Source organism: Anoplopoma fimbria, chromosome 13, assembly GCF_027596085.1.
Source record: "Anoplopoma fimbria isolate UVic2021 breed Golden Eagle Sablefish chromosome 13, Afim_UVic_2022, whole genome shotgun sequence".
In the NCBI taxonomy this organism is placed as follows: Eukaryota; Metazoa; Chordata; class Actinopteri; order Perciformes; family Anoplopomatidae; genus Anoplopoma; species Anoplopoma fimbria.
The window spans coordinates 4,586,133-4,610,012 of record NC_072461.1 but is presented as its reverse complement, the minus strand read 5'-3'; the positions used below and the strand labels follow the sequence as shown (position 1 = coordinate 4,610,012).

The 23,880-nt window shown below is 38.8% G+C and overlaps 3 protein-coding genes across 7 annotated transcripts; 1 reads left to right on the top strand and 2 right to left on the bottom strand.

Moving 5' to 3' along the window:
• Window positions 1-7,346: 7,346 nt before the first annotated feature.
• Window positions 7,347-9,765, bottom strand: c13h2orf68 (chromosome 13 C2orf68 homolog). Its single transcript, XM_054610979.1, has 4 exons — window positions 9,561-9,765; window positions 8,575-8,708; window positions 8,347-8,492; window positions 7,347-8,260 (listed from the first exon to the last, which is right to left on the bottom strand). Exons 1-4 carry the CDS (start codon window positions 9,668-9,670, stop codon window positions 8,138-8,140), a joined length of 513 nt encoding a protein of 170 aa, XP_054466954.1. The 5' UTR covers window positions 9,671-9,765; the 3' UTR covers window positions 7,347-8,137.
• usp39 (ubiquitin specific peptidase 39) lies at window positions 9,546-15,447 on the top strand. 4 transcript variants are annotated; one of them, XM_054610974.1, is made up of 14 exons: window positions 9,546-9,624; window positions 10,126-10,233; window positions 10,528-10,606; window positions 10,715-10,813; window positions 10,896-11,028; window positions 11,489-11,641; window positions 11,734-11,959; window positions 12,100-12,174; window positions 12,476-12,543; window positions 13,057-13,245; window positions 14,051-14,193; window positions 14,367-14,502; window positions 14,639-14,725; window positions 15,358-15,447. In XM_054610974.1, the coding sequence occupies exons 2-14, from the start codon at window positions 10,143-10,145 to the stop codon at window positions 15,409-15,411; spliced, it is 1,533 nt and encodes a 510-aa protein (XP_054466949.1). In that variant the 5' UTR covers window positions 9,546-9,624; window positions 10,126-10,142; the 3' UTR covers window positions 15,412-15,447. The 4 variants fall into 4 exon arrangements, with proteins under 4 accessions (XP_054466949.1, XP_054466947.1, XP_054466950.1 ...); XM_054610972.1 differs by having other exon boundaries at window positions 9,558-9,624; window positions 10,139-10,233; XM_054610975.1 differs by lacking the exon at window positions 9,546-9,624 and adding an exon at window positions 9,691-9,777 and having other exon boundaries at window positions 10,139-10,233.
• A 618-nt stretch (window positions 15,448-16,065) lies between these two features.
• sftpbb (surfactant protein Bb) lies at window positions 16,066-19,584 on the bottom strand. 2 transcript variants are annotated; one of them, XM_054610977.1, is made up of 11 exons: window positions 19,409-19,584; window positions 19,198-19,250; window positions 18,766-18,840; window positions 18,272-18,394; window positions 18,038-18,166; window positions 17,854-17,934; window positions 17,579-17,762; window positions 17,330-17,472; window positions 17,023-17,103; window positions 16,578-16,688; window positions 16,066-16,157 (listed from the first exon to the last, which is right to left on the bottom strand). In XM_054610977.1, the coding sequence occupies exons 1-11, from the start codon at window positions 19,458-19,460 to the stop codon at window positions 16,119-16,121; spliced, it is 1,071 nt and encodes a 356-aa protein (XP_054466952.1). In that variant the 5' UTR covers window positions 19,461-19,584; the 3' UTR covers window positions 16,066-16,118. The 2 variants fall into 2 exon arrangements, with proteins under 2 accessions (XP_054466952.1, XP_054466951.1); XM_054610976.1 differs by having other exon boundaries at window positions 18,032-18,166; window positions 19,409-19,546.
• Window positions 19,585-23,880: the final 4,296 nt, after the last annotated feature.

Here is a 23,880-nt window from a genome sequence, read left to right as displayed (position 1 = left end):
GCTGAAATTGTCACCACTATAATGACCTTACATGGACAGTGAGCTTTCTATATCACACCTTTAAAGTGTTTGCTTGTGGCATGTATTACGTCTATAAGATCACATACAACGTTATCAGTTCTGAATTTAAAAGGGAAGAACAACTTCATGTCTACATCTTGCATGGTTTAATACTCAGAGTTACTATTGCTGCTGCTGGTGTAATGTTTAGTCTCACCTTTGAAATTAGGTTTTAGATTTCACTAAGGTAACTGATAATTACGTAAAAATATGTAAAGTTATTGGCAAAGCCCTATAAAGGGGCTCAGCAGCACACACACACTGCTCTAACCCCAAGTTACTTTGCATCATCTCAAGTGTGTCCCATGAATTAAATTGTTATTCACCAACAACATGTTGCTTAACAATCCTAACACATTAATTCCCATACAAAAAGACTTTAGAATGTAATTGTGACCAATCATTTCCTTCAAAAATCTAGTCATAGCCTCCAGGATACTGTTACGCATAAGATCAATCACTGGAGACTTGTAAAAAATGTCTGTCCATGATGACATACAGCCCAGATAGTCTTGAGAAACTGATAAGCTTTTCTTTTTCGTGCACTAGACAAAAAAAGGGTTAATGTCCCAGTAGTTTTACAATCATCAGCTGGTTCCCTGTTGAGGCCTACGTGTCTTGCTTGAGGGGAATAGTTGGTAGTAGGTTTCAGGATTGGAGGTAGGGTGAGCTTCTTGAACCTTTTGAAAAGGTCACTATACTTTTAGTGTGAAAGGTATAAGAGCTCTTGGATTGGAGATTAACAGCACATCCATCTGCATTAAGGTTCAAAGCAGGCTTTTCCTGTTGAATACGTTTACTGAAATTGTATTGTGAAAGATGAGGTTGGTCTCAAGGATGACTCCCAGGTCTTTTCTCCACCTTTCTTTGACACGAAGCTTCATTGTGTATTTTGTTGTTTTTCCAGTATGACATGAGCACCATATTTACTTACTTTGAATGTGACTGGGGCAGAATTTAGGAGTGTCTTGTGTTAGGAGTGAATTTATTATTGCAACCTCTACCAACAGCCCTTTTTTTAATCAACATCCACCTTTTAAGGCGAGGCCTAGTCTCTGCCTCCACCAAATGACTCAGCATTTATGCTCTTTATCTAACAAAAATAGCCAGTTTTCAAAACACACACTGATTACATGATAAATATGTTTTATCTTAATTTTGTCCCATTACCTACTTAAATCAAACATTGTGTGATATTAGTGATATACAGCTGTTGTCAGTAACAGGGTAGATCTGTGTAATCAGAATTTACAGATGCCTAATTACATGCCTGGGTTGAACAAGTATGTTTTCACATTTTTAAAAGGACTTTAAAAAGAAAAGTCCAAAAGATACTAATTTCACAGAATGGCTTGCAGTCAATAAAGAATCATATAATCTGACAAACATGTAGATTTTATAAGCCCGTTACATACTAAGACAACTTTCAGATGCCAGCAGACAATGGCAATAGTAAACTTATTCAAAGGTTCTTTCAACAATTAGGAACAGTGACGACTGGACAGGATTCTTGAGTGATCTTTATCTCGATTAATAGAGGAAATCAAACTGGTCAAAAGTCAACCTTGAATTGATAACAGAGTAGACACAACAGGACAGAAATGTGTACTTTGTGACTCTTTGGCCATTTGCAGTTACAGTTCTTCAGCAAGGACATCTGGCCCATTGCCACTTAGATATTGTTACCTATTAGCACAAAGGGCTCTTGGAGGCCTTGGTCTTGGTGTAAGCAAACAGTTGTGTAACATAACAATAAAACAATTGTGGAGATGGGAAATGGAGCAAATGGCAAAGTGTGACTAAGCAGTTTCTCAAGGTAGACGCTAAGCAGAGAAAGTGTAAAAGCAAAGTGTAAAAGCAAAAATCTTTGTAGAAAGTGACCTCAGGCATTCAGCAATTTGAACTGTATAACTGTGCAGAATGAACAAAGTGGATGCCAGTGGCCCATTTTTTTCATACAATCAACACATTCTTGGACAAAAATGAATTATAACAATAGTTGAGATTGTCTCTACAAAACTATTTGGACAGATACAATAAACACACGATGATACTGCATGGTATTCTGGTGTGCATAATCAGACCCTTTAAGCCCAGCAGCTAATTCCAAATACTGCTACTTGAGCTTTAACAAAGAACATGTTGCAACCCGTCTTAACTCCGAGATGCATTTCTCAAATGCTTGTGCAGCCGCTAATCTTACAATTCTTATTGTGACACCAAATCCCTTTATTTATTAGTAATAGTGTAATGTACACAACTTTTAGATATAAGAAATCTTAAGACGAATAAATATGACATGAGAACTTTCAAATTAAATGAATGCAACAAGTTTTACATTTTAGATTACAGTTCATTCCAAGTCATTCAAATACAGTGAAAGAAAGGGGTGGAAATATCCATTCAAATAAGTTTGGGTTTTCCTGTCAGTGCCTCAAGGGCTTAGCAAAGGTAATTGCTATGTTGTAGTGTTGAGTAAAAAAATCTACCTTTCTAAAAGAGACTAAAATTAAATTAAAAAATTAGTAAAACCATAAACTAATATGCTTATAAATAGTCTCTGGTCTCTTTTCTCCGTGCCACCAACAAATACATATATTTAAACTAATTTCCCTGTTTTGATCCAAGAAGTAAAAGTTTCCATTTGCTTATTTCAAAAATGTTTTTATCCGGATTGAAACTTATTTAGTCAGATAGATTTTTAGCATCAATGCCATGTCAATGCGGAGGATCTATGAAGCCTTTTCAGTGCTGATCGGTAATCCAGAGAGCTTTTTCCCTATAATTTGTTGTGTTTGCCACATAAATCCTGCAGCCTTGTAAATCAATGAGCAGCTAATTTAGGGGTCTGCACATGTGGTCGCTGCCCCAGTAATAGTTTTTTAACCCTAGTTTTAGGGTTGTGTAGACGTGCATACTTACAGGTACTTTAGCATCCCATGGCAACACCAAAGAGACAGACAGGAGGAGACATGCTTATTTTAAATGCATCACTTATAAGGGGCGGCTTAACCACAAGGTTGGTGGTTCAAACCCCTCTACCGGCAACATGCCGAGGTGTCCTTGAGCAAGACACCTAACCCCAAGTTGCTCCCCGGGCGCTTCATTGCAGCCCACTGCTCCTCCGGGATGGGTTAAATGCAGAGAAATAATTTCCCCATTGTGGGACTAATAAAGGATTGATTATTATTATTATTATTATTATTATTATTATTATTATTATTATTATTATTATTATTATTATTATTATTATTATTAATAACTAAAGGAAGTTAATGGAAGGCAGTGATTTATAACAACATTTTTTGTAATATGTTTTATTTTCATACATAAGCTGTCATGGTCTTGGGTTTTGTTTAATCTGTTTTATTTGAATTTCACTCCTCATGTGTCATGTTATGGTTTTACTTCCTGTTTCTCTTTTTAATTTTACCAAATTTTTGGCCGTCTGCCCTGATCAGTTTCACCGGCCCCTCACTAGTCCTGCTCTCATCTCACCTTCCGCTCACCTGTTCCGAAATTCCCTGGTTAGTCAGTCACTACTCATACCACCTCATTTCCTTTGATCTTTGTCGGTGCGATGTTCATTGCTGGAAGAATTATTTGTTTGCATGTATCTGCTAGCTGTGCCTGCCGGCCCGTTTGACTCAGTAGACTGTTTGTGTTATTGGATTTGAATCACTGAATCTGCCAGTAACTGCATTCTGCATTTCGCAGTTGAATTACAAACTCTAAATACATCTGCAAGCTGGCTTCATAAATAATGTCTAGAAGTACTCCATGTCAATGAGAGCAAGCCCAGCTCATTTTTAAAAGTACATCACTACAATTACAGTATATCAAGCTACGAGTAGTATTCATGCTCAAGTAACATTCAGACCTCAAGTCTGTCTGCAGTTTGAGCACTGCAGCTGTGCATTTCCTCTACCACATTGGCTCAGTCCAACGTCTATATTTAACTCTGATTGGTCGGGGGTTAGTCTTCCACAGCCTTGAATGGGCAAGATCATTCACTAGTGCACCAGTATCACAGCACTGATGGAGGCAGCTGAATGCACTGGGGTGGGGGGGTGGTAATAAAATCTGGGGAACTGTTCCTCAAGAGCATTGCACTACACTCGCTCTCTGAGGCAACGACGTGCTGACAAGGTGTCAAACTTTAATTTGCACAAGAACTGCACCATAACAGCCTTTTGGGTTGATGTTACTGCTGGGCTCATTAGTCTGTGTTGGCTGTAAATCTTGCAGTCTGCAACGATGCTCGGTCTCACAGCCAAGCTCTGTTTAGGTCTCCATAGTGCTTTGTTTGGTCTCAGATGTGAGCAGAGTACAGGTGGTGTTCTCTGAGCTCTTTGTTGTGGAAATAATTTTCTGTCTTTTTTAGTTAAGGACAATCAAAGATAAACTGAAAATGTGCATCAAACCTTTATGGAGAATGGTGATGGTGTAAAGGGCAGAAGCTGGTCAGCAGTTTAGTTGATGTCAGTGGAGTTTCTTGTAAGGATTGGATGTCAGCTGATGCTATATCTGTGTGAGTTTGCTGGTGCGCTACTGCATTTTTGCAGGAAAGTGAAATGAAAGCCACACATTGCTCTTTTAGTTTTTTACTACCAACCCATTTTTCACCTAATTGTTAACATTGGTGCATCTAAAACTGCTGTTGGTTTAGCAGTCCTTCTCAAAAATGCAAATTTAGACTCAAGAGAAGGCAAACAATGTTTTCTGAACTGTATTTTCCCAGCTTGTCTTGCAATTTGTAATGGTTTTTACATTGGGTATAAAGGGTTTATACATTTGCTGTTACTGTATTTGACTATTTATATTCTCATGATAAACGTTAGTTTGTATGGTCCTGATTTTATGCAAAAATTTAATACATTCCTTCCAACTTGCCCTAATTATGGCAATAGCTTTTTCATTCATACTGCCTTATTGCACAGCCTACATGTTTTAAAAATCATTTAAAATAAACTTTAACCATAACCATCTACATTTTAAGTATATATAGAGTTTCTTAACACTATATATGTCATGTGATTTGGGAGTGTGGAAAAATAACACTATATCATCATGACAATCTTCTGTTACAAAGGTACATCCAATTACAAATGCACCTTTGAATCAACCTGAGTCATTGTCAACTCCACAGCCATGCAATGGTGTAGTCCTGGAGACGTTCCAAAATTGGATCTAGACTGTTATTAAAGTAGCATTCATTTGTCATTGAACCAAGCCCAGACTAAATTCTACAGAATTTACAGTTAGTCCTCTACATGCCACAAGTCCTCTGCCTTTTGGGAGAGGACTTCCCCTTGCTGAGTAAGTTTAAAAGCCACTTACGGAATGGTCCAAATATGATGTGTTTAGACATGTTGATCCTATTTAAAACTCCAAAAATGTGTGTTTTGTAACACTAGATTTATTTGCACTAAAAAATATAAAAATCAAGGGACAAAGCAGGATGATGAAGAAAAACTGGGATTGCGGTATTTTAGTTAAAATAAACAAAAAGAGTAAAAAAATCACAGAAGGTAAATATACACATTCAACCACAATGTAAACCTAACTCCAAGATACAGAGGGTAGAAATATGTTGTGTACTTTGTGTTTAACAATGGAGCTTAACATAATGAATAAATAAATCATAACTAACAAGGTGACAAAGGCCATGATAAGACGGAAGCTTTAGCTGTATAAGTATCCACTGTGGGTCAAAATAACCAACAATAGTTTTAATGCAAACCTTTGGATTGTTTAGAAGAAGGAACAGATGGTTCAGGGTGGTAGTTATCTTTCCATTTCTCTAGATAATAGTGCAGTGGGTCATAAATAAGTACAGCACAGTACCATATAAGCACATGATGTCTAAATGGATGTTATATGTCAGATACAACATATTATTCAAAATTCACATATTGCCGAATACATAACTGCCAGCCCACCTGTCACAACAGGTACCCTACATGCTCAGGATCACTTAATTGCATATTTTCAAGCTTTCAAAACATTCCACTAGTGTTTCCTGGGCGTATCTAACTGCATGACAGGTTGTGTGTTATACAACATTGTTAATGGGAATCTGCACTGAGAGGGGAAGGTGTGAATGCCTGAGTTGTGATTGGGTCATTTTCAGCCAATTGAGAAGTGGTGAAACTGGAGATAATGTGCTGAGCTTCGGAATGTGTCTCTTCTCTCATAACCTCAGTCACATGCCGCCTGAGAGATGAAAAGTGAGCTGGAGAAGGGTGTGTACAACCTAAAGGGGAGTGTCTCTCTCCACCAATAGCACAGCAGAGGACGCTCCTCCTTGACTAGGCTTTGCATAACACTGTGGGGACTTGGCCCGCAATGTGGTCACAGGATTAAGTTTGCATATTTTTATGCATTCATAAAAACATGAATTAATATCCTACTACCGTGTGGATCGACAGCTTGTCTGTTCAATTGTCAACTCAGCCTTGTTTATATCCAGAACCTGGGGTGGGAGTAAAACTTTGTGTTTCCACGTTTCATCATGGGGATGGGAAGAATTTTGTCTCCGGGCCATTCTGTCAGTGTTCGTGATCCCTAACTAGACATCCCTCTCCTTTACATCAGTTATGTTGAAGATAAAAGGATTATCTGTTTCACATAGTTAGATCATTTGACAGGAGGAGGGCTACACCCTTGGCTGGTTTAACTTGCTGGGTTTGTTCCAACAGTGAAAACAAGTTAACATCAAAAACCTAGTCCACAGAGTTGGAGGGTAGTAAAAGCAATGAAATAATGGCTGAAAACTAAGTAGATTTCCAAGAGTTAGCATTCCAGTTTCTTTGTAACCTTTAGAATAGAATGTTGAACAAGTAGTGCCTGAAGGGTCCTTGCCCACAGAAGAACCTGTGTGACATTTCAGAATGACTGAGATAACTGTTGATGTGTTGTGAATAGAAAACGACAGTTTGGCTATTTTGTCCTAAAAATTAGAACACACTGTTAATATGTTACTATGCTCTACTTATAGACACAAATCAAATTTGATAAACGATTGAGACAAAAGTTGGGACACAAAAGATAGGCCTGTAGATTTGAAACGCTGATTCATACTGCCACCTGCTGAGGACATGATGTGAAACACTTCTATCAGTCAACAGCAATTGATATGGTTTTGTATCCCCAATACTATGTGTATTCCCACAAATGTATATTTCAGGATAGAAGTGAAAGTCAAAGTATTTTTCCCCACACATTTGAGTGTTTTACAACACATCAAGACACTAAGAAAAAGCATTCACATGTTATGGCTGTTCAAGTCCATAAGTGCACATCCAGACACAATTGGACTAAATAAATGGCTTTTATATATTTGTCATTTTTTTGTACATAAAGAATCCTCAAAAAATATTCAGTATCAAAAATAAAAGTATTTCAAAAATCCATAATAAATTAGAATACTCAAAACAATGAAACACTGTTGCCACACGAACACATTATCATGGCTACAGCCACACTCGAAACAAAACTATATTCTCACATGTCTAAACATAGAATCACTGATAGACTGATGTTACGTTCACAGCATTTTACCCCCAAAAAATGGTTACGCTTATTTATAAAAGCTAGATCTTTGTAAACACAAGAACACAGAACATGTTCAACAGAGGAGGGAGGTTAACAGTGTTCTCTTTCAAAGAGCATATTGATCCTTTTCTGAATTTTAACTGTTAGAAAGCAACAATATCAGTTCATAGGTCCAGTCAACTTGAGGTGTAAAAAGTGTTCTTAAACTTATGCACAAGGGTTTGAGGTAACAATAGGAGGCAAGACAAATGTAGTAAACATGAACCTGACAGTCGAGACCCAACCATACTGTCTTTGATAAGTGCTGTTCCTTCTCCTTCAAAAACAAAAGACATTAATTGTGGCTCATCAAGTTGGATCTCTGCTAATAGTCACCGCACACGATCCCAGAGTCCACATTATGTCCCCAACACTGTCAACAGCTTTAATGCTATGTTGAAGTGCAGAACTGCAAATGAAGTATTGCTCCTCTTTGCCCGTTGCCCCTCTGTGATTATAGTCAACTGTTTGAAAATATCCTTCAGCGTTTTTCTCGTCTTTTGTCAATTTCCTTCCGAATTCGAGCCTCTAGAGCTGCCCTCATTGCTGAATCCAGGATGTTCTTCTCTGCGACACGATCCACCACCTTCTCCGGCTTATCCTCCTGAAGAAACAGAGAGAACATGAGCTAGTTAAGACCAAAGTAAAATAGAAGAACTATAAATACCAGTCAAAGGGATCTGTATTAACCTTGTGCACCAGGAAGGAGGTAAGGGTACCAGAGTCTGCCTGATAGTCGAGCCAGAAGAGTTCAGTACCATGGGTCTCTGTCTCGGTGCTTGACCCACTCTCATTAGACTCTTCAGCCTCAGCACCGGCCCCTGGCTCTGATCCATCTGAAAATTGAGCACACACATGCATATTCTTAACTGGATTTACTGTTAGCAAACACACAATACCGAAGTGCATCAAACTTACGTCTGCTTCGAGGATGGTACACTTGAATATCAGGGCGCCGGGGTCGTCTAGGGGTTATTGTTTGCCTCCGCCGCTGGAGCTCTTTGGCTTGCTTCACCTCTTTGGCTTGCTTCACCTCTTTATCATAGTCATCTCTTGAGAAACCCAAAAAAAAATCAACATTTTGTTATTGCTTGGAAATGACCAATATACCATATGCCTTTAATAAAATTGCAGTTTTACATATCTCTGAAATTCTCACCTAGTTAGTTAAACAGCAATAAGGTTTTGTTATTGTATTACTGCAGTTTGCATAAGGATTGTGAGTATCAATCCTGTATCCCTGAAACAAACAAACAACTATTCAATAAATCAATAAGTCTTATTTATTAACATGTTTCATGTTTTGTTCTATACATTTGCTTTAAAGCAATACATTTCAGAAACAAATGATTTTTCTCTGCATATACCTATGCTGTGTCAGTGGTTATCAACAAAGGCAAATGTTTTATTCTTTCTTAAGGTCATGCATTACATACCCCTAAAAATCTAACACTATAACCAACCAGTAGATAAAACAAATATATTAATAAAGATCAGGCAAAGTGTTAAACACCAGAATGTGAGGTTAAAGGCGCTTTGTACTTTTTATTTATTCATGAATCATAAATCATAAAGGTCCTGACTGAAAGCCGAATCGACTGTTCTTTGATAGATAAGCACTTGCAGCCTATTTCTGCAAGACCCAATTAAACAGCTATATGATATTACCTCCAGTGTATTAAACCAAGCATAACTTTGCTCAATGGGCCATTTATTTGTCTTTTCGTGGAAGGCGTAAACGACTAAGTTACCCAACCCCACCACTGGCTTTTCCTTCACCAACAGATCAACTTCTACACAAGGTTACGTAGTGGCAACTGTGAAGATTGAGGCTGGACGAGAGGACCTGGCTGGTGTGCTAGCTAACGTCACTAGCTTTGGCTAACGGTAGCTGCTGAAATCACCTAGCAATTTGGTTCCTCCGGATATGGTACAGGAAGCCGTGGCTCATATCCAAGCGGCCGCCAGGTTTGTATTTCGGATCATTCGCTTCATCGTCGCCCAACATATCCATTGTAACCAACAGTTTCAATACGGTGACAGTATGTGTGAGCTTATGGTTGCAACAAGCAGATCCCCAGACACCACTGACAAAAAGCTAACGTTACATGCTAGCTAATGGTAAGTTGTTGTCCAAATGTAACACTCCCGGAGTTTACGCATGAATAACATATTTAAAGAATACACATCGTTTTCATTGAGAAAACATTTGTTTGGACAGAGCCAAACGGAACACTGACACGAACTTAATATAACAACACCAAGTTATGCTTTCATGAAATTGGTATTGCCATTGAGCAGCCCGTGGGTCGATGTGGCTAGCCTCAAACTCCGGGATACTTTTGAGTGGCCTCTCCTGTAGCTCGACGTACAACCGCTCAACCACCGCGAGTTTCGACGCGCACGGCGCTTGACCCCATTCATTTCTTCCAAATAAAGTTGCACCCTCTCCGTTGTTTTGACATTAAGCTCGCAAGCTAAGTGCTATGATGATTTCTCTGAAGCGAGAAAGAGAGGCTGAAGTGGAGGAAGTGGAGGAGGAGGAGGAGGAGGACGGCGACGACGACGAAGGCACAGGTAACGTTGCGTCTATTTACTGGTAACGTGTGAGCTACGTTTGGTTAGCCTGATGCTACCAGGAGCCAGATACAAGTTAGCTCCATTTCATCTGTTCAGTCGCACAGGCAGGCCAACAAGCACCACTACAGTGTTGATATGTTACTGGCTCAAACATATGAACCTACCCAATACCACTCTATGTGTCAAACAACCTGAGTGCTATGCCAGCTAGCCTGCTTAGCTAGCTTACCTTCAACTGCTTGAACACAATCTGGTCCGACTCTGTTTGTTTTGTTTTACTTGATGTTGCAGTGGCAGCAAAAATCGGCCGAGGACGTGTAATAGAAGACCGGAGAAGTCGCCACTGTCCATACCTTGACACCATAAACAGGCAAGACAAAGTTGAATGTGCATAGCTAGTGTTGGTGCTAAATGCTAGTTAGCCCTGTCCTCTTTAGCTCTTCAGCTGATTCCCATGCTTGTCTGTTTATCCCCCTAGGAGTGTGCTGGACTTTGACTTTGAGAAACTCTGCTCCATCTCTCTCTCCCACATCAATGTTTATGCCTGCCTTATATGTGGGAAATACTTTCAAGGTAGGTGAAATATCTGGTATTCAACCAGGGATCAAAAATGTGTTGTGCTTTGACAGATTTAAACATGTATGCATCCTTGTAGGTAGAGGTTTGAAGTCCCATGCCTACACCCACAGTGTGCAGTTCACCCATCATGTGTTCCTCAATCTGCACACTCTCAAGTTTTACTGTCTGCCAGACAACTACGAAATCATTGACTCTTCACTAGAAGATATCACCGTAAGTAAAGTCATGTTGTTACCAGCCTGTGGCATGTCGTTATATCTTTGATTTAATTAATTGTTATGCTCTGCACCCTCACTTTTTAAAAAATTTGACCAACTTCCATCCCACTCTTAATCTTGTTTTGTTTAGAGAGGTAAAGAATCCCTATACTATTGATATTGTGTTCTAACACTACATATTTAGGAGTTGTTCAGATTTTGTATCAGGATTTTAACTGTCATCTGATCCTGGTTTTGAACGATTGCACCACAGTCAAGTCAGACAATATTCATATCGTCTTTGCATGAGACAGCATCATGCTCCGATAGCATAAATTGATATTTTTTGCAACCACAGAGGGTCACAATCAGTATCACACTGTCAATATCAAGGTACTGCGTCTAAACTACTGGACTGAACAAACGGTGCTTTTGTGTTTGTAATCTTGTTGACACTTTCCTCACTTTCTCTACAGTATGTGCTGAAACCAACTTTCACCAAGCAGCACATTGGAGGGCTGGACAAGCAGGGTAAACTATATCGAGCCTACGATGGTACGACCTACCTGCCAGGCATTGTAGGGCTGAACAACATCAAAGCCAATGACTACGCCAATGTGGTCTTACAGGTATGAATAGCTGACACAGTGTACCGTCTCTGGACTTTGTCATAAAGGTTTTCATCAATCCCATCCATTTCATGTTGGCCTCTTCTACCAAGGCTTTTTCCAATGTTCCACCATTGCGAAACTACTTCCTGGAGGAGGAAAACTACAGGGGAATCCGCAGGCCGCCGGGGGACATCATGTTCCTCTTGGTGCAGAGGTTTGGTGAGCTGATGCGCAAACTGTGGAATCCAAGAAACTTCAAGGCTCATGTATCTCCACATGAGATGCTGCAGGCTGTTGTGCTGTGCAGCAAGAAGAACTTCCAAATTACCAAGCAAGGTAATGCTTTTATTGCCAGAAACTGAATCTCAGTACTGTACTATCCTTCTGACTGCTGATCTCCGATAGGCTTTTAACACAAGCTGCTCTCTGGAAACTAGGTTTCGATGCTGATTGTTTGTTTGTTTTCTTTTCTGCAGGAGATGCTGTGGACTTCATGACGTGGTTCTTGAATGCTCTGCATGGTGCTCTTGGAGGCACAAAGAAAAAAACATGTGAGTTAGAAGATAATCAAAATGTCTTAATCCCTAATTGTTAGGTTTCATTATATATATACGCAATCAAAGTGTTTAATGTGACATTTAGATAGCTATTTGGTATTTTAATGGTAAATATTTCTGAGATGAAGAAAAAACACTGATACAGTTTTATACCAAATGTGAATGGTATTCATATCTTTCAAATCCCTTTTAGGATTTAATTCAATTTAGTCGTAGCATATCAAATTTCATATATTATTGATTGTTTAAAAAATGTCATTAACCTCTGCCCATCTTTGTTTTTCTGCCCCCATAGCAATCATTACAAAAGCATTTCAAGGCTCCATGCGTATCTTCTCGAAGAAACTTCCACACCCAGATTTAGTGAGTTTATTGCTTGTGTTATGAAATCATTTATTGACATCTAGAATATGAATGATTTTGCTAATTGAATAGCTCAGGTTTATTCAATTATTTGACCAGTTTTGTAATAAAATGATAGTTATGCTTTTCGAATGGTCTCTTTTCCTTCTGAATTGGTTTTCTTGTGAAAATGAACGCTAAATCTACGAGTTTTGGCATAATATTAAATGTATTTTACTTAAAAGTTTCTCTGATAAAGCTTTTAGTTTCTCTGAGGCAATGTTAAACACTTGGTCATAAACTTCATCCCAAATGAAAGCAACATAAGGAGGAATAAAAATAGCCTAATGTGGCGAATGTGATATTCAGATACAAGGCAAAGGGTGAATTTCCTCATGCCCTTAAATCTAACTTTGCTAACAGATAATTCAATTGTTTACTGCGTGTTCTATTTCAGTTGAATCCCTGTGATAACATGATTTTAAGTCCTTTGATAGAATCAACGTTTTATTTTGTTTGTTTTTAATTTCCCAGACACCAGAGGAGAAACAGGCATTGCTCGTGACAGAGGAGTACCAGGAGCAGATGTCTGAGTCCACCTTCCTGTTTCTGACCCTTGACCTCCCAACAGCTCCACTGTACAAGGATGAGAAGGAGCAGCTCATTATCCCACAGGTCCCGCTCTTCAACATCCTGGGCAAGTTCAATGGCAACACAGAGAAGGTACTAATTTTCTTAAATATAATGTGCAATATAAAATAAAAATAAGGAAAAATAACTTAAAGCAATGTTGCAAAGCAGTTATCTAAACGGAAAGCTTTGGTGTCTATGAATGTTTTTGGACCAAAACTGGTTGAATACATTTTGACATAGTCGCACCCTATGGTGTTTTTAGCTGGGAAAAAAAAAAATGGTAGAGCAACAACTACTTTGAACAGATGCCACACCAGAAATGAACAGTTTAAGGTTATGCACTGTTTCACACATGACCGGGTACATACCTGTTCTCCTTAATTTTGCTGGTATACTGCCCCCTCGCTGTCAGTTTGGGCAGTTTTATGTCCTCTGCCGAGCAAACCCATTTTACCATGTTGTCCTTTTGCTTCTATGTTTGGTAATCCTCTCAGAAGGATGCTTGAGATCTTGAAAACCTGTGTCTGACCACGTACCATCCCCTCATAACAGCACACACAGGAATCAAAAGAAGCTTCTTCTCTGACAAGCTACTTTTTTTCGTGGACCCAACTCCACGTTAAATCTGTTAATTTTATTTGAAAGGCACACTTTCAGACGTGTGCTGTAGAAGATAACTTGCATCGTTCATGGTGACAACAGTTGCTATCTTCTCAAAAAAAGAAATACTAACTTTTGACAACAAATAAATACAACAGTGCTTTGCAAAAAGACAATCAAAATGCAGTGTGGCATAGGGCAATAAGCCCCACATCATATCTGTGCCACCCACTCTCATTTTTGTTTGTTTTTTATTGAGCACATGTGCATGCTCTCCCGTCTCATTTACATTCAGGAGTACAAAACCTACAAAGAGAATTTTCTCAAAAGGTTCCAGCTGACCAAACTGCCCCCGTACCTCGTCTTTTGCATCAAAAGATTCACCAAGAACAACTTCTTTGTGGAAAAGAACCCGACAATTGTCAACTTCCCCATCACGTAAGTGTTGTTCAAATACTGTAAGATGAATAAATATCATCATTCAAAGTGCCTAACCGAACCATGAAGTGGTTCTATAATGTAGCTCTTGTGAGAAGCCTGTGATGTGTGTATTTTGTCCTTAGTATGAATACGTACTTGTTTACGTTGTCACTTTGTATTTGCTTCAACAGGAATGTAGACCTCCGTGAGTACTTGACAGAAGAAGCTCAACTGACAGAGAAAAACACAACTTATGACCTAGTCGCCAACGTAGTGCATGATGGGAAACCCACCGAGGGAGCGTACAGAATACATGTTCTGCATCATGTAGGTTGCAGCCAGATATTTCTGAAATATTTTCTGGTGTCATTAGTACCAAACAACCTAAAATGTATCAAATTCTATTTCACCAAGGGAGTGTTGTGTTATAACTTTAAAATAATCTCCCTTTGTGTTCAATCAGGGAACTGGGAAGTGGTATGAGATGCAGGATCTGCAGGTGACTGACATTCTCCCCCAGATGATTACACTGTCAGAGGCCTACATCCAGGCAAGTCTTCCAACTTATTCTGAGCATGTCGGAAATGTAATTGTTGCAGAGGCTTGGCTTCATATGTCTCTGTGACTTAAAGTGACTTTAAAAGTTCCTCACCCTTCATCTGATGGCACTCACATGGACTATTAAAGGTGCATTTAACTTGTAAGGGGGAGTAATAGTTGTGTTATGAAAAAAACAATGAATAGATCATATTACTCTTTTCAACATGCATCATCTTTTGCAATCATCGATGCATACAAATATCTCAAATCTTATGATCATTATTTTTCTTTGCATATATGAATTTAACTGTTGTGCAATGGCTTTTTGTAAAGATATTCCTATAAAAGAGTAATGTAAATATATCTTCAATACTATCAAATGAAGAAACAGACCATACCTCCCTAAGTAGCTGCTGAAGATAATTAAATTAATCTGGGGTTTCAGTGGTGATAGTTGCTGATAGTTATTATTATTATTATAAAACTATTACAAGTTTCCGTATAAAGATAAAAAATAAATCTTAGCTTTCAAAAACCTTTATCAGTTTAATACTTTTTTTTCATACCAGATTGCGGTTTTAAATCATTAAGTAAAACATTTACTTTGAACGTAACAAGAAGTGTTTTTTCTTTTTCTCTTAGATCTGGAAGAGACAAGAGAGTGACGATGACACAAACAACCACACAGGGGTGTAAGTGAGGCAGCAGTTTCCTCAGTTTGAACGGCAAGAAGCGTTGTCCTCATTTTGGAAATGAACTGGGTATTTAAGTGCTTAAAGATAACAAAGGAATATAGAGTGAGAGGTAAAAGAGCATCAGGAGGTATTCTTTATAAACAAAAGAAGCAAATAAATGTAAATTACTCCCATCATTTTTTTTCACTGTTTTTATGTTTTTACCATGTGGATGTTTCCAAATAAACAAATTCCAGGACACGTGTTTCTGTCTTTATGTTGAATTTTAATGACAAATCTTTTGACTATAATGAAGGTATACGAGCTTGTCATCTGTATGTGCACCAGGGATCATAGATTAATAAGCAAATAGTATATTATACTGGAATAATATTTTTTATTCATACTGCAAGCTCATCCTATTTAATGATGTTCCTTTGAAATTTTCCCATTCATACTGACATATTTAGCAATCTAATGAATAATACTGCTCACAAAACTGTTAATCACTGCAGAAACTGATGTTTCAGACTGAATACCAGCCTCAGTCTTGTGACGCGTCATGCAAACCAAATAATTTCAGGATAAATATTAATGCTTATTGACCAAAATGGCATATGATTTGAATTCGCCAAAAAGTAAAAAAGTGAAAAAAAGAAGAGTTTATCAGTGCAATACGTTTGTAAAAACAAAGTGGTTCTTTTTGTGGTCTCAAACAGTCAGTGCGGTTCACTCCTTCCACATGTACTTCTCACAGAAGGCTTGGTTCTGCAGATAAAGACAGAAACAGAGTGTGAAATAGAAATTGATTATTCACAAAATCACATTAGTACTTTAAACTGTTTTTCAAGTATTCAGTTGGCCAGCGTAGTGGGGGAAGAGACCCATGTGTACTTTTTAGGTGTTTCTTTTGACCTGAATAGTTAAACTGCTTGATTACTATAAGTACAGTATGACTTAGTTTTTCCATCTTGGAACAATCATACAGTAGATTAAAATAATGGGAAGAACAGCTGAGAGTTTATCAAGTCTTGCAGGTGAGAAAAGCCTGGAGCAGGTTTGATGATTGTGAAATATCCTTCTCAATATGTGTGATGATTTGGTTGGCCACTGCTAAAAATGGCAAAAGACAGTTTAATTGAAATACATTACGCATTACACACTGCAATTTTCCTGAAATTAACTTACACCACACTTCTGGGCAGTTTCAATGTCTTTGCACCAGTAGCTCGGCCCCCAGGTACAACGATTCTTTCCCAGCGGCTCCAACTTCTTCACGGCAACACACAGATCAGCTCTCTGCGGGACGGATGGGACAAAATAATATGTTCTTGAGTATTCATGTGGCTTCAATGCGATTAGTGTTGCATTGACCAGAGCCCCTCATACTGTTGTAAGTAAATCAACAAATGTTTGTACATTTTTTAAGACACCATAAAAAGTACACTACTGCAAGTGATACAAATTTGTAAAATTTGCAGACACACTAACAATGGTTGCTCCACCATTTACTGCAGACAAATCCTCTTATGGATCTGTAGTACTGTGTGAAGACTTAAAAGAAAAAAAAAAAAAAAGTTTTTTCCTTTGTCCCTGCAGTGAGAGAGGTCTATGTAAAATTGTTTATTCTTACTTCACAAGCATGTGGAGTGTCCATCTGGTTTCCCAAAACCTTCTGCAGTCGGGAGCCGTAGATTTCGGCGAAAGCCCCACACTGAAAAGAGCACGAGAGTGACTTACTTTTATGCAATGTGACAAAGATTTTTCTTCTTAGTCTACCTGATTAAAATCAGCTAAATCCCTTTACTGGGAAAGGGATTTTATTTTGCTGAATAAACAAGGAGTGGCCATACATTCTTTAGTTCTAGTGATTTGTGAATGACTTGTTAGTTTTTGAGTACTGAGGGATATTTAGAGTGAGTGGGAGCTGAGGGTCAGACCTTGGGGATGGCATTGGGGTGATGGTCACACACAGACTGGAGGAAAGAGGAAGTTTGAGGTTCGGTGGCGTTGAGACCCAGGTGCAGTCGGCTCAGCACAGCCAGCGTGCGGCAAGACTCACAATCCGAAGGGAGGAACAACTCTGGGGAATCAGGGGAGCGTTAAACGTGTTGATAGAGGGTTGTTTTTCATGTCAAACCTATTAGCAAATGCTGGCCAAATGTACTAATTATAAACATGTGACTGACCGGGAGCAGGCTGCTCCTTGAACAAACAGAGGTGCAAAAGGGTACATATTGTGTGAGGTGCAGCAGACGACAAGAGGAATTCCACTATCTGTGTGCCATATTTCTCGACAAACTCATCACATCGGTCCTTATAGCTCTGTGGTACGAGATCACAGACCTCTCCCATGAGCTTCATCAAAGCATCCTGCAGGGCAGAGAAGATATTTACATGATGTGACGTATGGTGAGGAATATGTGCCGGATTTAATACAAAGTGATAGAGAAAAAAGACTCACCTCAGTCCTATTTGTGGGCAACAGGGTCTCCAGTTTCTTGATAATATACAAACACAGGGTGCAAGCTGGGTTGAACTGCCCCTAGAGAGAGAATACGCCGATAAGGGAGACATTTAAAGTATGAAAATAAAAAGTTTTATTTCAACTTTCATTTTTACATCAACTTCTGCTTTCTCACACTAACTTGGCTTCTGGTGGCTGAGCCGAGTGCAGAACCGGATGCGTCTGTATCGGTGGTGTGGTCGGGAAGTTTAAGCAGTTCCTCCTTGTGGCCGGCACAAAGTCCAAAAACCATACAGGTTTCTCCTGGTTTCTACATAAACACATGATCTTGCTTCAAAAGGTGATCATTGAAGGCCAAATTGTTAATTATGTTCGCAGCTGTCTATAAAGAAGCCTAAAAAGCGGGTAAACTTACCAGCTGACCATGTGTCTGATGCAGGGCTTTCGGCAAATACGCCTTCACCTGGGAATCACACTTTGAGGCCTGTTCTTTTGGGAGGCGTTGGCACAGAGCATGTAAGGTGTCATATACAGTCTCCTGCAAAGGGAGAGAAGTTAGAGCATTGTCTATGTTATAGCAAGAATATTTTGGGTCTACCTGGTAAAGTGTAAAGTAACAGTACAAGCAAGCATGTACAAAATAGCTGGACAAACGTAAACTTTTGTGGTGAAAGTCACATTTCAACGCCCTGACATTCGAAGGTCGGCATTTCTCTCATTGCATAGGTTCTTAAAATGGGCAACTACCTCATTGTGAACGTTCATATTAAGGTTGAACTTTTAAAGAAATAACAGGGATACCAGCTGATGGGTGTGTCTGTCAGTTTCCTAAATAACCAATTCCCCAAATCAGTAAAGGGAAGTGAAATTAAACCGACACTATGGGGAGTATAGCATCAACATCCTCACCTTGGTGTCTCTGCTGGAAATCATGTTGGCGGACAGCTGGATGACCTGGCTGCACTCTGAACACATATCTAATGTCTAATAAGGAAAAGCCACAGGGAGATTATTTATTTGGGCTTGAAGACATGCAGGACAGCAGGAATTTCATTCAAAAATAAACAAACGTCAACAACTGCCCTTTTTTAATAGTGAGATATAGACGTCATGCACACAATGTGCCCAACCCTCATGGGTTTCTAAGAAATCAAAAATACAGCTGCAGTGGACACACATTTCATTATGTTTCACTCAATTATAAAATTACACATTTTAAAAAAACATAAATGGAAGTCATTTTGATGTTAAGTTAATGTAAAGAAATCTAGTATTGGTGATTTGGCCTTTGAAACATCTAATAAAACGATGATAATGAAAAAAAAAAAAAATCTGGGTTACCAGCAATTTCTGTCTGATAAGTGACAGCGGGTCTGTGATGAACATGGAGTCTCCTTTAAAACAGAAACAGAACACGTACACATGTTAATACTTTAGCACTGGTCAGTATACAGCTAACGTTACACCCTGTTTTTAATCTAAGTCATGTCATAAATCCCACGACAACAACCTGATATCTTGTCAGGTTGACAGGGACGCATGTTCATCTTACCGGGCCACAGAGTCACCGCGAGGATCACCAGGATGAAGCCGGACGCTGCCATGGTGTGAAGGAGCACAAAGCGATGAGAAGCGCAGATGATTGTGTCTATAGGTCTATTAGAAACATAATGACATCCGTGCTGCTGTTTTTCTTCTGGGCGGTGAGCAAACAGCGTATAAGGTGCGTCCTATGGGTGCATCACCGCCACCTTCTGCCTCGGAGTGTGGACCTCCTGAGCCACTTAAAACCACTTAGTACACACTGCAGCTGGCCTAACTAAGTACCTACTGTGGCATGAAGGATGCAATTGGGACATGCTGCATTGAACATACATTACATTACATTACAGTCATTTAGCAGACGCTTTTATCCAAAGCGACTTACAATCAGTAGTATATTACATATCATTCACCCATTCACACACTGATGACAGGCTACCATGCAAGGTGCCACCATCAGACTCTAACTAACATTCATGCAACATCCAGTCCACACCGATGGCAAGCCTTCAGGAGCAACTTGGGGTTAAGTGTCTTGCCCAAGGACACATCGACTGCCAAAGCCAGGTATTGAACCACCGACCCTCTGATTGGAGAACTACCTTACTCTCCACTACGCCACAGCCGCCCACATACTATGCATTGGAACATACTCAATCTTTTTTCTGGCAGCACACAGGAATTATTCCTAAAACCAAGGAAATTATAAAAGAAGGAAGGTCCATTATGTCACTGAACTCACATTGGGTCAGGGTTAGGGTATTCAATATGTACTCTATGTAGGAAAGCATCTTTGTCATCAATAACTTACCAAACATCATACTTCTAGCGATATTAAACAATCTTCAGCAGAGCTAACTTAAGTCAGCTCTCTCAATTAGTGTCAGGAAGTGGCGCCAATGGCCAAATAAAAAACAACTTATGGCTCTAAAACCTGGCCTTTTTAACCGGTAATTGTTACTTTGTTAGTCAATGAACTAAGTGAGCATTTGCACTTTCTTTTTAGCTCGCGATAGTCAGCGATAGCTCTGTTGAGACATCCTGCATTCATTTGTAGATGAAACCATTTACATTAGTAAGAAGAAACAGGCAGGAGGATGCTGTGTTGGTGAATTTTAAAGCCTCTCTAGCTTAATCGCTGTCATGACTTATGTGTGCGCTAGCTAATAATACAGGCTAGATAGTTGACTAAAACAGAGGCAAACCTCAGATATTGCAGCATACGGTCAAGTCCATTTTTTTCCTAACTCTGACAGACCCTATAATTAAGTCCCGCCAATTATAATCAGAACCATTAATAACTTGATCTGGTTGTAATTGCTGTCCGGTCAGCAATAATAGATTGGACCTGCCTTGTTTGGTCATGTATTATCTTTGGTTGAGCTATATGAAGTTGGGGACCAATAAGAAAGAAAACAAACATGTACATTTAGATAAAATATCAGTCAACGTTATGTAATGTTTTTTTTTTTTTTATTGTGTGGAAGCATTTCATAGTCAAAGGTAAAACAACACCGATAGGATGGTTCATGGTGGGCTTTCGAAAAAGGTATTCTCAAATGAATTAAACATGTTCCCACTCAAGTAGCCTATTCGTCCTCTTACAGATCTGACAGAGCAACATTTTCAGTTCACATAATAAGGGAAGAAAACACATTGTTAAGGATTGTACAACTAATGCATGAATTAATGCAGGAAGAACCACAAATTTATTTTGCTCACGATTTAGACATGATCAAGTAATTTTTAGCTAATGAAATTAATTAATGCTTAATGGATCATCAATTAATGAACATTAACACACAGTTGTTTCATACATTGATTTATATGCCACCACATAAGATTGATTCAGTTAAATAGGAAAGGACATTTCTGACCCATATATTTAATCAGCCTCTCTGATAGCATAAACAGAAGGCTACCTGTTCTCATAGAAATATGAAACAGTAATATTTAAATGATCAGTTTCAATTAGCATCATCTCTTTGTATCCCCTGTCTGTTTACTGTTGTAGTCACAGGATTAATAAGAGGCTGCAAAAATTTTTTGGTGTTAAAAATAATACAGAGGATGTTCCAAGTCTGAGTTCTTACTGCAGCCCGGGTTTGAGTCCAGTCTGTGGGCCTCCGCTGCATTTCATCCCCTCTCTGTCCCCCTTTACTGAAAATGATCACTTGGCATTACATAAGGAGGGCTGCACGGTGGGTAGCACTGTCGCCTCACAGCAAGAGGGGCCTGGGTTCAGTTGTGTGTGGAGTTGCAAGTTCTCCCTGTGTCAGCGTAGGTTCTCTCCGGGTTCTCCGGCTTCCTCCAACAGTTCAAAGACATGCAGCTTAGGTTGACTGATGACTCTTAATTGCCCGTGGGTGTGGATGTGAGCGTGAATGCTTGTCTGTCTATATGTCAGCCCTGGCGACCTGTCCAGGATGTACTCTGCCTTTGCCAAATGTCAGCTGGGATCAGCTCCAGCACCCCCGCGACCCTGGATTAGGTGGATTACATAAGGAAACAACCAACGCTGTTTCAATAACAGGATGAAACATAACTTTAAAATGTCATCCAAAGCATGCAGAACTAGCATGTTGGCAACATACTGTCCTAAATGTGCAAACTAAACAAATTCTACAAATGTTAACTTCTAATCAAATTTATGTACGTATTTTGCAGTCCATAAATTAACTTTATACAAATGTTTATTATGAACCTACATTAAAATGGTTTTGGACATGGATTATTTGGAAAGATATTGAAAAGCATTCATTCATTAATGCATAAGGAAACACTACAAACTAGCAGACTATTACCAAATACATGAAGGATTATAACAGTGAATCAAACAGCACTGATCAAACAATTTGCACCATGCTGTCCCAAATGTGCAAACCAAACTAAATTGAAGGCAATGAATTATGAAAATGTAAACTTATTACCAGTTTTCATGTATCTTGCAATAGAACTTCATATGCAAACACAGAGTTAGGAGGTTATTTTTAGATCTTGAGAAAGCACACAGTCAGTTATCAGTTATGTGTCGCTTCTTTGCAGGAAATAGTATTTACTTCAGGTAAAGGCAGATAGAACCAAATATGAGGAAACAACCATTATAAATTAGATGACTTGTATTTCCTGTTACTGTCAGTAGTGTAACTGAAAGAAAAACAAACTGCAGACAAAATATGCCAAGAGAATGACAAAGGTGTGACAAACAAAAAACGCAGACACAATATAAAAAAATTCCAGAACACAGTAGTCATGTTCAGAAACTATTAAATCATGGAACAGCCTTCATGGAGGAAATATCTTAACGTATAATGCCAAACTCATCTCCAAATTGTTATCCACAAAACCAGGTTTATAATCATTTAGCCACAATCATAAAGGCTTTTTTACTTACATATTTAAATACTAAATCCGTGTGCCTTGATTTTATTTTTCTCTTATGAACATTAGTACTTCTCACTTCTCACTTTCAGATTCAAGTAACCTTTCTTCCTTGTTTTTTTAATTTATTGGCATGTTTACCTTCTGGCATCTTGTCTTGCCTAATCTTCTCATCTAAATGTATTTGACTGCAAGCAGGCGTTTTATACTTCCTGGAGCGCACAGGAATAGGAAAGTCAGTGTTTATATCAACTTTTATCGTACCATCAATTTTCTACCTCTTCCCCAAAAACATGGAGTAGAATCAATTCTTTACAACGTTCTGTCATATGATACACTTATTGGACAGTGGCTATTTAATTTATCTGCTCCAAACAGCCCAGATTCATACCAGGCAATACTGGGGAACTACTAATTGGCTTTTCTGTTTTAGCATCTTTGATTTTCTCATGCATTCTGTGTTTTGCTCCATGCCTCTCAATCAAATAGTCCATTGACTAGAAAAGACTAAAGCTAAAACATTAATGAACCAGATATGGCTGTGTCCTGAGTCTGGACAACAATTACAACATTTGGTTGAGAAGTCCTGGTGCAGAATGAGGTGTAATATAATCAGATATATTTAAAATAAATTAAAAGATTTCTAAACTGAATTCTACGACAAATAGGTAACCAATCCAGCCAGGCTAACACTAAACTATACCTGTGATTATTGTTTTCCAGAGGCCTTCCCCTCTGCTGCATTCTGTAGTTACAATATTTGGATACAAACACCAGACACGTAAATGTTATTTAACGCAATGTGAAAATGCACTATGTTGTACGCTGGCCGAACTAAATATACATCAGTCGGCTCAGCCTTCTTGTTACTTAGGTTTTCAACAGAAAATGTATCCTTTCTCACAAACAGTTCATAGCCTTCAGCTGGGACAACTAATGAGATAATTTCTACCACTAACTAAAACAAAGTGGCCATCTAGACATCGTGTAGGAACCCTGTTAATTGGTAGATGCTAGAATATACCCACTGAACGCAGTGTCTGTGTGAAACTCTTGTGAGATGGTTAAAGTTAGACATTAACCTCGATGGTAGACGTTAGA